Source organism: Bos grunniens, chromosome 11 (assembly GCF_055505025.1).
Source record: "Bos grunniens cultivar Pamir isolate PY7600 chromosome 11, Bosgru_T2T1.0, whole genome shotgun sequence".
Taxonomy (NCBI): Eukaryota; Metazoa; Chordata; class Mammalia; order Artiodactyla; family Bovidae; genus Bos; species Bos grunniens.
This window is the reverse complement of record NC_141175.1, coordinates 79,379,483-79,393,489: the sequence shown is the minus strand read 5'-3', so window position 1 is coordinate 79,393,489 and position 14,007 is coordinate 79,379,483. Positions and strand designations below refer to the sequence as shown.

The window sequence follows — 14,007 nt, the reverse complement described above, 5'->3', positions numbered from 1 at the left end:
AGGAGAGTGCTGCCCGAACCTTTCGGTAACTGAGTTTAAGGGCGTGAGTGTGCGTGGGGGGCTTTCTCTCTCCCCCAGACAGAGCTTCTGGGGGGAGAGGGAGGTCCACATATGGTCGTTGTGGTTTACTTGCACAGTCGCTTAGTTGTGTCCAGCTCTTTTGTGACCCCGTGGATTGTAGACCTCCAGGCTTCTTTGTCCATGGGATTTTCCAGGCAAGATACTGGAAGGGATTGCCATTTCCTTCTCCAGGGGATCTTCCTGACCCAGGGATCCTGAACTCTGTGTCTCTTGCATTGCAGGCTAAGCCACCTGGGAAGTCCCACATATTGGTCACAGTATTAGAATAATAGTAGTAACAAAACCTTGCATTTTCCAAAGTACTTTTGTATTGTTGGATATTTACAGTACTCTGAAAGATAGGGTGTGATCCTGGATCAGAGAGCAGATGACAGGTCAATGTCCTGCCGGGAGCCATACAACTAGTTCCTGACAGATGGAGGGCCTGTAATCCATGCCTCCTCAGTTTCAGGGCAATGATACTTCCTTCTGAGTGAGCTCCAGGTGGTGGAGGAGAAGGGAGAAATAAGGAAGATGTCACACAGGGCCACCACCCTGGACCTGCTCTGCTTCAGCTGGGTGGAGGAGGGGCTCCACCTTAGGAGTGTAGACGGGGCCTGGTGGACAGGTGCCACATGCTGCAGGACCCTGGCTTCAAAGGCTGAGTCTAAGCCATTGTAGGGAGAAGGTGTGTGAAGCTCCTGGGAGTAGGGATAATTCAAGAGGCCGAGGGCAGCCTCTCTGGGGCAGAGGCTTTGCGAGCGGCACAGAGTGGCCTCAGAAATGTAGCTTAGAGGAATCTCTTGGCAGAAATCACCACTTGAGCATCCAGGATCCCTTCTTGGCCCCTGGCTTCAGCCAGATAGAACTTGAAGGCTTCTAACATAGAGTAGATTTCAAAGGAAAGGCTTTGAAGGGAAAAGAGTCTGTGAGAGGAAAGGTTTGGAAATGACAGAATAGAGTTTGGAAGTAACTGAATTAGGCTGACTTCGCTGAGGAATCTGAAAAGGACCCCTACGGACGTCTGCGGTCTGCTTCCCGGAAGCCTTCTGGGGGTCACCAGTCAACCCGTGCCAGAGCCCGGAATGAGTGTCCTGATGAAGTTCAAGCCCACATTTCACTGGGCCACACTGGGGATACAGCAGTGACATGATGGCATTGTTGAAACGTACAGGATTGGTGTTTAGGAGCCGCTGACCTCAATGAGACAGCTAGATATGTATCTTCATCATAGTTGTCTTGTCTGCCCCCAGATGCAGGCAGAAGAAGTAAAGCAGAGCCTGTGAACACACTGTGTAAGTGAAGTCCAGTCAGAAACCAGCAGGGGTGCTGCTGAGATGGAGTTCCTTTCATTCAGTGAGGTGAAGGTCTTGGCTCCTGCTCCAGACTCAGTAGAACACTGGAGTTCCGATGTTCCCAGGATTAAGTGATTCTTGTTGAGAGCTGCTTATAGTCTTTGAGGACCAGCCTACTCTCACCAGTCCCAGCTTTCAGGACTTGTGGTTGAAAGACCTACTTCAGCGTCAGTATTTTTTTTCTATCTACCTATCCATTTCCTCACTCATTCACCCACTCACTCACTTGACAGCTCAAATGTATTGAGTGAGCACAGCCCGACTTCTAGCGGTATAACCTGCAGGCATTACCCCTGCCATCCAGGTGTTCTGTGTATAGTCAAGGAGAGGAACCAGATGTGTAAAGGTTATAGTGTCATTCAGCATGTATCTCTCATCCATGATGGTTCCAGGACTTTCCTCATAATGCCAGCCAGCCAAAACTTGAGTATCTATTCCTCAAGTCCTAGAAAAACAAGGATTTCTCCCCTTGCCCCATTTTTTTTTGGGGGGTGCAGAATTTATGGAGATTTAATTTGCGGCCTACGAACTTAATGGAAGTACTTTTCTTCTTGAGTGGAAACTATTAACAATGCCAAGAGCTGTTAGTGGACACAGTTTTCTCTGCACGTGTAGCAAAGTGTAATTCACATTCTGGTTCCTGAAATAACTTATTGGTGACTTAAATTATAGATATGCATATTGCATCATACTCGGTGCTATAAGGACATTAAGGCATTTGCTACATGATGTTAGGGAGATAATACATTCATATGTGAATTCAAAAAATAATGGTGCTAGCCCAGTGGAGGGTAAGTACCCGAGTGCCTAGACTGGCTAATAAGATGAGTGGATGGTAGAGCCTGGAGCTACCTATGGGAACACAGGAGGAAGTGACAAGTTCTGTCTGGACGCATGGAGTTGGATATGTCTTGGAGACATTGTAATCAGAGGGCTAGGGGCTCTCTGAATCTGTGGCTGGGAGGAGTGCTCCAGGCTGTAGATCTTGATTTGGGGATTAGCATTTGGAGGATGTAATGCCATGGTGGTCATGGAAGAATGTGTAGGAAGAATCCAACAGAAAGCCAAGGACGGGGACCTGAAGAAACCCCAAATGCATGGAATGGACAGAGGGAGACTGATCAGAGGAGTGAGTGTGAGATAGTAGAATGAGGTGGGGGCTGGTCCCCAAACCAAAGAGCATTTTGAGAACAGAGAGGGTTGTTAACAGTTTCATGTATTCAAGAGTGATCAAAGTGAACAGTGGTTGTTGGATCCTTGGGGAGAACAGTCTCAAGAAGAAGTCAAGGGCAGAGGTCAGAGTGCACTAGAAAAGAGGGGCAGTGGAGGAGTGGAAAGTGCAGGGAGATCCTACTTTCAGGACTGTAAGGGCAGCAGAGAGCATGGGTTAGAGCTTTCACTATCCCCCCAGCCTCAGCCCAAAGGTGGGGGTTGTTATTTTCTGTTTACAGAGGAGACTGAGTTCAAAGAAGTAAAATAACTTGCCCTTTTCTACATTACTATTATAAACAGAAACCCCCCCTCTACCCCAATAAAAGTTATTATTTAAAAATGTTTCCAAAACATTTGCATGAAAGAAAGTGGCAGGGTAGGGATGCAGATCCTAATATACCTGACTCCAAAATCAAGGTCTTTGCTAGTCAAAGTGGTGGTTCAGGGGCCAGTAACATGGGCATCACCTGGGACCTAGTTAGAAATGCAGATTCTCAGCTTGCACCCAGACCAACTCAGACTCTGCATCTTAACAAGATCCAGGTGCTACACATGCATATGTGAGAAGCATCACTAGGGCTTTCTGCTATACCATGTTTAGTAATCTAGGTATCAGGTAAGGAGGATCCATGAAAGCAAGTTGACATAAAAGCAAAGAAATGGGTGGGAGAGACATGCAACTCCCATCTTTCCCTGTAGTGGCACAAGACATCTGCATGTCCTTAGGTGAGCTCAAGCTCTTCACCATGAAGGGTAGCCACTGGCCATTAAGGCCGTCCAGTGAGCCTGGGAGGGGCCTCCTTCACCATGGGATGATAGAGCACACTGGACTCTGGGCAAGCTTTGCTACATTTTTAATTAACAGCCATTTTCTTCGCATAATGCAAATGCAAAGGAAGAAAACATCTTTTCAGTCACTAACATAATTAAGCTGCATAGATTAGCTTGATCTTTGCTGCCTCTCCAAAACTCTCCAAGGGAAGATAACTCATGTACATGGAGATTTGCTCAGATGTTTTTGCTTCTCAAGGATTCAGTAACTGCCTACCTGTGATGTTTTTTAATGACAGTAACCACCTCTTTGACTACTTGTTTTTGAATGAGTGCTGCCTTCAAGGTTCTCTTTGGTCCCTTCTCATCTGTACCTAAAACAACCAGACCACATGCCAAATGCCAAGAGAATCTAAACCCATGTTTTCTTCTTCCTGTGGGCACACTTTCTTTTTCTCACCTTTCTCTTCTGTTTCTTGAAAGTTATATAGTGTTTTCTTGAGTTGATCATAAAATGAATTAAGCGAATCTTAACCCACATTTTATAAAAATATACAAAATGAAATAGAAAATATCAAAGTGCCTCTTGTGTAATAGGGGCAACAATTGTTTGTGAAACTTCTGTTTTCGTTATGTAAATGTGCATATCCCCAGTTTCTGTGCAAAGATGATTTCCATACTGTGAGTTATGGTTGAAAGGTATGAGAGCCACTGATCCATTTCAGTGGTTCCCTATTTAGAGAATCACTGAAACATACAATGTTTTTTAAATTACCCATTTCCAGGCCTGTTTCCACCCATTGGTTTCAGGAATCTGTATTTGAAAGCATTTTTAGAAATTGCAACCATCAACAATATTTTAGATCTGCTGGTCTGGTTCAAACTCCCACCCCAAGGAGGATTCCCATTAATATTATTTCTGCAGGTGACATCCAAACCTCTGGGTGCCAGTACTCTCTCCCTTTTCACACCAATCATGTGTATGAGGGTCTCCGTTTGTGAGCACACCTCCCCACAGAATAGCACGTAGCCCAGGCCTTGTGGGACTCAGCTTCTCATAAGAAGCGTCTCCTGGAAGCGGACCCAGAGCCTGCTTGTGCACAGCTTTCACCCTTGCCGGCTTTGGTCAATCCCCTGGAGCTCTACAGAGCACATCTGTCATGTCCTCCACACTGACAGCCCTTCAGAGACGAAAGAGCAGCTTTTATTTTCTTCTACAGCTTCTTTCTCTCAAACGAAGCAGTTCTAGGGTCTTAAAGCGTCCTTTGTCGGTTATGGTGGCAACTCTGTTCCTCATCCAGCTTTAGTATCTCTGAACTACTCTTTTGTCAAAAGGAGAACACAGTTCACTGAACACAGTGTAAACAGCGCTGTGAGCCAGGAGTTCCACTGCTCTTAGAACCAGTGACATGACCCTGGGCAAGCCGTCTCGTCTCTCCAGTCCTGGGTTTCTTGTTTGTGTAGTGAGGCTGCTTGATTAAATGACCCACTTTCTAAAGTTCTGGTTTTAGCCTGCACTGGGAAGAACTGGGAGGAGAGCATGTGGCTCTCAACAAAAAATATGATGCTCATTTCACGTTGAAGTTGACGAGCCATAATCTGATTAGAAATCTTTTGAGAGTCCGTACAGTCTCTCATTGATGGTGAATTAATTGTGTGTTGCTTTTATTGGCTTGGCATATATGGAAAGGAATGAATACCATGCATTTCTCTCCAGAAGCACCCAGCTCTTGGGATTACACATGTATACCCAACAGAGAACCCTTTCTTGGGCTTCCTGCCTCAAATTTCTATTTTCCCTTATTATCAGCCCCTGAAAAAGTATCCTTTTGCTAGAATTTGCCATAATGTGCTTTAGACTGAAGAGATTATTGTCTTTCCCTTGCCCCAAAGTTTTGGGCAAAATAATTTAAAGTACCAGAGGAGTTGGGCTGCTTGTCCTTTCAGCCTAGTGAGAGTCTTCATTTTTTTTTTTGTTTGTTTTGTTTTAAAAATAATTATATTAAAAAAAAAAAAATGTCCAGCCAGAGCATCTGTTTTTGTTGGCCTCTAACTAAGCACATCTTAGGGATCCATGGCATGAATTTGCAAGAAGGAAGGTTTTAAATATTAATAAGACTGGGAATTGGCTCTTTTGTATGAGCATTTTAGAATTCACTAAAGCTCCAGTGAACCCTGAAGAACTTGGCTTCTTGTCATTAGAGAGTGAGGTTCCCAGGGGGCCTTTCTAGGAGCAAGTACTTGCCACCTGAAGAGTGAACAGAGGACAAATGAAAGGCATTTGAGCCTCTTAGGGATGGATATAGACTTTCAAGCCTCCCTGAAGTTTTACCAAACCCGTATAATCTTTTCTGAGTTTGCAGATTAGCAAGTGGTGGCTTTGTTTTGGTGTGACTCAGTTATGTCTAACCTTGGTCTCAATAGGAAATGGCAAGAGATGTGAGTGGACTACAGAAATCTGCGAGCACCCAGAGGGTATGGCCACCACACCCCACCTGCCATGGTAACTTCTATAGCATCTAAACCCCCTTAAAACAGAATTGTCATCAGCTAGGAAGAAGCAGGGACAATTTCTGAATTTGTCTGAGGGAGCTTACCACTTACAGTGAAGAGGGCAGAATTTGGAAGGCATAGTTCTGGGACTTACGTGAGAGGACATGGTTATGTTGAGAAGGAGCTCTCCGGATGCCAAGGACCCAGGTGGGATCAGGTCGTTTTTATGTTGGTCTTGGCTATCGATACTTATTTTTTCTTTAAAGTTGTCTAGGGTGTAGAGTTCTTAGGACAAGAGAGAGCAATAGACTCCTTTGTATTGAAGAAATTTCCTACTTTAGAAAGGTAAGCCTGGAGGAATATTGTTTTATTTGGGCAATTTTCACATCCTCTCACACTGAGGATTTTTTTAGCCAAATAGAGAATCTTAGATGCTCTATTCTTTTAAAGAAGCATAATATCCAAACACAGTAAAGCCTCATTAAAAAGTGTCTGTTATTCAAAAATTGACTTAATATTACAGAAAAATTTCACATGCTAGATGTAAAAGGGGTAAGTGATGCATTTCCTTCTCTATCATGAGTGGAAAGTTTCTGAGGGCTTTAGATTTATCTCTGAATGTCTAGTCTCTAACAGGGCTTTACTCTTAACTTTTTCAAAATTATAACTCATTTACTTTTAGTTAAACTTTGATCTTTGTATCAGTGATTATCAACAACACTTTTGAGGTTAAGTCTCTACTATTCAACTAACATTTTTCAAGGACAGTGGAAGATAATATGACCAGAATCGAGAAGCACTGAGACTTGTTTAAGGGTCAAGGTCAAGGTAACTGTTACTGTTGATGTTATTAAGGCTTATGCTTGCAAAACTCAGACTTGGATGACAATCATAAAAGACCATGTAGGATTAAAGACCAGCAAAGAGCTCAGACAATAAATGCAATTGGAGGAGGGAAAAGTCACCATATAAATCATTTTAAGGTTTCTATAGTTGCTTTAAAACCAGATGATTCAAATTCAGCTCAAAATCCCTGAAGCTTTCATGGCAATGTGTAGTAAACCAATCTGTCCACCAGCTGGAAAGTCACGGCACTTGTAGGAATCATTTTCCATGGACCAGGCTTATTGCCAGCTCGAGTCCTTCGTGGTGGGCAGGGGAAACTGGGGGGAGAGGTGAGTACAGGAGGGTGGCAGGGGCTGAAGTTGACAAGTGGGGAGGAGAGGAGAAGCCAAGACCTCAGAGCCTGGCCATGAGCTCATCTGTGTTTTGCAGACTGTCATACAAAACATCTTGGAGGTTGGAAGTTTTCACAACTCATTTTACGGCTCAAGTTATGTTCCCTTTTCTTGTCAATCATTGTCTTCAAGGGGTTTCCCATTTAAATGAGAATATGGTGGGGGAGGCAGAGCTGAAAAGCTGAACAACAAGGCAAGATGTATGATATGAACACACACACACCTCCGCCCCACCCACCAGAGGAAGTACTTCAGAATACATAGTGTTCTGTTTGGATGGTGGCGTTTTGAATAATTTTTCTTTCATTCCGGTTCAATTTGCCAGATTTTCTTTAATAATCTTGTATAGTGTTTATGACGAAAAGAATATTAAAAGGTAGCTATTCAAGAGATGTCACAACAGATGAAAACAAACGCCAGGGGAGGTGACACGGACAGTGTGTGGACCAAGGATACTGGGAGGCAGCTGTGTATGGGAAGTGCAGGCTGGGCAGAAAGGGTGGAGGCCGGAGAGCAGAGCTGCTTCAACGGAGTGGAGGTGCCCACCCGGGCAGAACTGCAGGATATGGCAGTGCCCAGAGTGTCACAGTTGAGCTGGACAGACACCCAAAGAGCATGTCGGAACAGTTAGGCCTGGAGCCAGCCCATTTTGGCTTGATAAGGCAGTTTATGTAAATCAAGGTTGTTACGTGGAAACAGCTGGTTTCACTTTAGTTTAATAGAAAACAAGAGGACATCAAGGTGGGGAGACAAGAGGGGAGGTGGGTGGACAGAGAGAGGATGAGTTGGGCTCATGGGATGAGGCGGTGCAGGCAGGCAGCCTGACCAGGGAGTGAAGGCAGGTGGACAGGTGTCAGCATCAGTTTAGCTGAGAGGACCAGGTTGGGGGCAGGCTGAGCTGGATCCTTCAGGCCTGGCTTGGCCTGAGAGATCCCCTTCCTTTCCAAAGCTTGTGATCTGCACATTACATGGCCATGGAGACCACAGGAAAGCCCGTGTTTGTGAAGGCGTTTGCCTCCACCCTCCTGTCTCGCTTGATTTGATACTTTTCCACTGAAGTGTGTATGGATGCTCCATTTCTGGCTTAAAATGGGGGACCTTCTTTCTCTGGGGAGCCCATGCCTCTCCTTCGGTCCCTGTTTCCTGGGTAAGCCGGCACCCAGGGGTGCTCAGTGAGGTCGGGTTCATGCTTTGGATAATGCTGGGAAAATCTGGGGTGGGCAAGGCCACCAGGAGACACAGGCCATGGAAGAGTAAGGAGCCAGCTCAAGAGAATGCAGGCTGTTGTCGGGAGCCACCTTTCTTTTTCCAAATCCAGGCCTCCTGAGACTAGTGTGGGGAGAAAAGCCCACAGTAAACAGCCTGTAGACATTTGTCTCAGTATGCGTGGGGGCCTTCTGACAAAGAAAAGCAGAGGAAATAAATGAGAGAACTTCTCCAAAAGAGGTAAACAAACACATGTGTGGAGTTCTCAATGCTCAGGCGAGCATAAGTGCTCCCAGTAGATGTGGAAAGGAGGCGAAGGGAGGACGCTGTGCAGTGGAAGAGGAAGGACTCGGACTCAGGACCTGGCTCTGTGCATCCTGACCCTGCTGGGTGCCAGGCGACCTCGGGCTGGCTGGTGCGTCTCCTGTGTCTTCGTTTCCAGGTGCAGGCACGTGGACCCAGCCAGTGCAGACACAACCCTGCCATGTTAATCTCCTGCAGCCCTGAGGCTGCCAGGGCAAGAACTAGTAGTTCCCTGGAAGGTAAGGACGCAGCTTTCCTCTTCAGTGGTCAAGCAGGACAGCGCAACTCACAGGCAAGGTTCCCTTTGACAAGAGGAGAACTTTGCTTCTGAGATTTCATGGAGGAGAGTGAATCGACATTAGCTTGAGGCTAAACATTTAGAAGATGAGTATACACTAAGGCCTCAGCTTGAGACTTTCTAACTGTTTGATAATTAACCAAAGAGGGGAATGTAAAATGGTGCGGCTGTTTTGGAAAACATTCTCAAATGATTATACGTAGAGTTACCATGTGATCCAGCAGTTCCACTCCTAGGTATAATCCCAAGAGAAACGAGAATATACATTCACATAAAAACTTCTAATGTTCACAGTAACATTCTTCATAATAGTAAGAAAAGAAAAGAAAAACAACAGATTACTCAAATGTTCCAACAACTGAGTAGAGAAATAAAATGTGAAATAGTCATCCAAGGGAATATTATGGAGCTGTAAAAAGGAATGAAGTATTGATACACACAACACCATGGATGAACCTTGAAAATAGTGTGTGTAAATAAAAGAAACCAGATGCAGAAGACCATATGTTACATGATTTTGCTCACATGGAATGTCCTGAGTAAGGAGGTCTATAGTTACAGAAAGCAGACTGGTGGTTGCCTGGGCTAGAGGTGGGGAATGGGAGGGTTAAGGGGGAAATTGCCATGGTAGTCCTAGTGGCCAGAACCCCTGGACCCATTGTGAGCAGCTCCATTCAGTTACCTCTGTGTGCTGATCAAATATCATCACTTTTCACACACCTCGTTCTATAAAAAAGGAGGAGTTACAGAACACCACCAGGCCACAGCCCTTCTGTGAGACCTTTGAGGGGAGACCTAGGGTTGTCTTCATTCTGATATCTTCTCCTGGAGTGATGTCCACTGGCTTACAGAAAGCACTCGACATATATTTATTGCCTGGGGAATGAGTTAATTTGCATATATAATAAATGGAGCAGTTAATTGATGTCTGTATTTTGATATTTGGTTTGGTAGTGGGCATAGAAGGAGAAGGCAATGGCACCCCACTCCAGTACTCTTGCCTGGAAAATCCCATGGACAGAGGAGCCTGGTGGGCTGCAGTCCATGGGTTTGCTAAGAGTTGGACACGACTGAGTGACTTCACTTTCACTTTTCACTTTCATGCATTGGAGAAGGCAATGGCAACCCACTCCAGTGTTCTTGCCTGGAGAATCCCAGAGACGGGGAAGCCTGGTGGGCTGCCGTCTCTGGGGTCGCACAGAGTCGGACACTACTGAAGTGACTTAGCAGCAGCAGCAGCAGCAGTGGGCATAGAATTATCATAAAATATTTATCCATCTATGCCCTTACATGGAGGAAATGACTAAGATTCAAATGAGATTAGAGGTGGGCAGGTGCTCTGAGATCTATAAAACAAACTCTTTCTACATCGGGGAATTCTTCCTCTTTGGGACTTGATTTTCTTCAGGGTACCCCATGGTGTGAATGCGGTTGCTAATGAGCTGATGTTCCTTTGGGAGGTCAAATTGAAGATCTGGGGTGGAGATGGCATGAGCGTCTCTCTGTTGACATCAGTTTGAGGTTGTGTCTGATCCTGGGGGATTGCTGTGGCCTGAATAATAAAAATCCATGGAATTGCTTCAGGACACAGACCAGTTACGACCTACTGCAAAGCTCCTGTCCCTGAGGAACCCTCGCATCAGTGTGAATTGCTTTTCCTGTACTTTGCATTGCCCAGCTTTCAGGCTGGAGGTGAGTAGACTGGGCAATAAGAGAAAGAGTCTCATCTGTCAGTTCCCTTGCCCTGCAGCTTCCCTGCACCTGCTTACTGCTTTGTGTTGTTTGATATATTGACCTCTCTCTCTACCCAGTGTAGCTCCTTCCTAGGGTAGCTATATTAATATACTGGCCCCATGGAATGGCAAAAATTCCTCCAGACATACAGTTTTCTCATCTGATGTTCACAACAGCCCAGGGATAAGCAGGGCAAGTACAATTATCTCTCTTTTATGGCTGAGGCTTGTGAAGGACTTTATTTATTTATTTTTTTCCTGTTCTTGAGTTGGTTAGTGGTAGAACCGCTCACCAGCCCATATATCTAGGTCTGAAATTACCATATGCTCTCTGATCCTGGATTCTTATTTCTGTCCCTCAGAGCATCTGGTAGAGCTCAAGCTCCATAAAAACCTGTCAAATCATGATTTTAAGAATCTCTGTTAGCTTTCCTATTATATTTAGTGTGATTCAGTGGAAAAGAGCTGAGATAGAGGTCCCCAAATTCTTTGTATTGGCTGAGCTACTAGCTGACCATGAACCTTTCTGAAGCCAAGGCCCCTCAGACCCTTAAGGGGCATAGCATCTAGAGAGGAAAATAGAATGCTTCAGCCCCCCACCCCCAGGGGGTTAACTGCCCTCCCTGTACCTCATTTTTAATTGCCCCTCTTATGTCTGGACACCCTGCCACCAACTCCCTTCTCATCAACCATCTTCGTTAAATGCCTTCCTCCCGGGCTGCCCTCACCCCAAGCCCATGTGGCTGGTCTCTGCCTGACAGCTGGCTGCCCAGGGTGACTCCAGCTCATATCTGTGCTTCCTACCAGGCCACAGCCGCTCTTTAATAGAGACATGCAGGCTGATCCTCCTGCTTGTGTCGCTAAGCAGCTGACTTTTGGTTGCCTGGAGATTATCATGGAGCCAAGACCGCACAGTGGAAATGTGTGTCTCATTCTGCGCTAGGATGTTCTTGGGCACCTAAGAAACACCAATCCTTTCTTTTGCAACTCTGATTTTACATTAAATCTCTGGAACTTTAGGCTACATCCGTCACATGTTAGTTATGAAGATAATAAGCACACAAAAGATCATGTTCTGATATCTCGGGTTTATAGGGATTGGCAATTCTTTAGGATGCAAGAGGCGGGAAAGTACCACACACCTTCTGTAAAGCAGGATAAAGAGAAGGAACACACCTTGAGCCTTTGTGCTTATAATAGAGGGGTGGGGGGGACGGTGTTTTTGAACTTTCCCCTTTATTTGTATGGGGAGCAATAATTGGAGGAGTAGGCCTTGCTGAGAGGAGACCATTTCAGAAAGTCCCTGGGGGAGAGACTTTGGCACTAAAGTTTTTTAGGAAACGCAGAGATTATAGGTGCCTGGATCCCTGGACTGATGGTATGACACAGTTTACCTCTTCTTGAGGTTTTTTTCAGTGTTCAGTGTTCAGATTCAGAGATAGAAGTGCTGGATGAATTGGGAGGATTTAACGTGTAGTGTTACTCTTGCCTGGGGTCACACAGAGTCAGATACTAGTGAAGTGACTTAGCAGCAGCAGCAACCTGTAGTGTGTGCACGTGCCCAGAAAAGTGGCCAGGAGGAGCCACTGAGAGCCCTCCACCCCACCCCGGGCTTACAGCATGGCATCTCTGGAGGTCTGGGGAGAAGATGCCATGGGGGACCAAGGGTCGGTAGGATCTATGACTCTGGCCTGCAATTAGTCATTTTTGACACTGGCCTTGGAGGTAGAGCAGCTGAAGCCCAGAGCCGCCTCCAGCTTTGCTTTGTTTTGAGCTGCACTGGGCCTTCATTGCTCCTGTGGCTGTTCTGTAGTTGTGACAAGCAGGGGCTACTCTTGGGTTGTGGTGCTCAGGCTTCTCGCTGCAGCGGCTTCTCTTGTTGTGGAGCGTGGGCTCCAGGGCTCACGGGCTTCAGTAGTTGTGGCACAAGGGCTTGGTTGCTCCTCGGCATGTGGGATCTTCCCAGACCAGGGCTGGAACCCGTGTCTCCTGCATTGGCAGATGGATTCTTTACCACTGAGCCACCAGGGAAGCCCCCTCATCCAGTTTTCATCAGCCAGCCAAGTGTGTTCTTCACCAGTGTGTATTCCCAGCCCCATTTCAGAATCAGTGGTAGACATACGAGCACAAGACACATGCTTTCTGCTCCCAGACCAGTTGAGAAGACATGTGAAATACCCTGTGATGGTGTACAGTTAAGCACTGACTTTTGTAGCATAGACTTTATGAGGTAGGAACACAGAGCAGGGAGCTCACCCTCAGGATTTGAGGGGCTCAGAAGGCTCCATGAGACATGGGAGCTGGCCACGAAGGATGGATTTGTATGATCAGAGGGGAAGTGAGGGAGGAAATTCCAGGCAGGAGGAACCTGGTAAGCAAAGGTACAGTGGTTGGAATGAGCTTGGAATGAGGTAGGGATGTGTGGGAACTAGCTCACCTGAGCTGAATGTTCTCAGGGCAGTGGGAGGGGGTTATTGGAAGCATCAAGAAGAGTAGCATGGATAAATTAATATGTAAACATGAGTTTGCTACGTCCGGGCTCCTTGGAGATGTTGAGGGGGGTGTGAACATTCCCCCCACAAGCCTTGATTCCCGAAAAACAAAGGGACCCAACCCACTGGACCGCATTCTCCTTTCTCTCCTGGGACTTAAGTCTATAGAAACTTCCATGGAGCCTCTCCTTGTAGGTGGAAAAAGGCAGTGGAGTTGACTTTCATGCCTGGCCATTTAGTTGGTAAGTAATTGGTTTCTTGATCATTGTAGCAAAAGGAAAACAAATGTACTTCTGTTTGGGGATAGCTAAAGCAAATATGTCCACTGCCAGAAGAAAGAAATCCTCATGCCAAACTTGAGGCTTTCTTCACCAGACCAATTGTTTTTGAATAGGAAGGACTGAAAGCAAGGGAGACATTAAGGAAACCGTGATTGCTGGGGTCAGTTGGAAGGAAGCATTCTTCCCTGTAATGGGTGTTCTATGGAGACAGAATGGCAGAGAGGCTGGGAGTGCAGCCTCCCGCCCAGATTGGACTGGGTTGTGCCACTTCCCAGCATCAGGGGACCTTGGGCTGGTTGTTTAACTCACTAGGGAAAAATGCTAGTACTCACCCCAACCCTCTTCACAGAGTACTTGTAATACAGGGTTGAACACACACATGGAGGGTTTGGAAGTGTGCTTGACAAATAGTATGCGCTCAAGTAAATGTTAGTTAGAAATGCCATTTTATTACTGACCTCAAACACAGCACTGAGAAAAATGGGTGTTTCATCCTGTATCAGTTGCAGCAAAGAGTTCCACAGAAAGTGATTGATGGGAGATGGGAGATGGGAGGCTGAATGCT

General features: G+C 45.9%; 1 protein-coding gene across 10 annotated transcripts in view; it reads left to right on the top strand.

The window, feature by feature from the left end:
• PRKCE (protein kinase C epsilon) overlaps positions 1–14,007 on the top strand; it is a 547,240-nt gene that overhangs the window by 282,641 nt on the left and 250,592 nt on the right. The window contains exon 1 of one of the 10 annotated variants that reach the window (XM_086327134.1): positions 13,197–13,403. The exons of the other annotated variants lie outside the window; for them this stretch is intronic. Coding sequence (XP_086183260.1) covers positions 13,385–13,403 — 19 coding nt within the window. The 5' untranslated portion in view covers positions 13,197–13,384. Of the gene's footprint in view, positions 1–13,196; positions 13,404–14,007 lie in introns of those variants that run through there. 10 annotated transcript variants of the gene reach the window in all.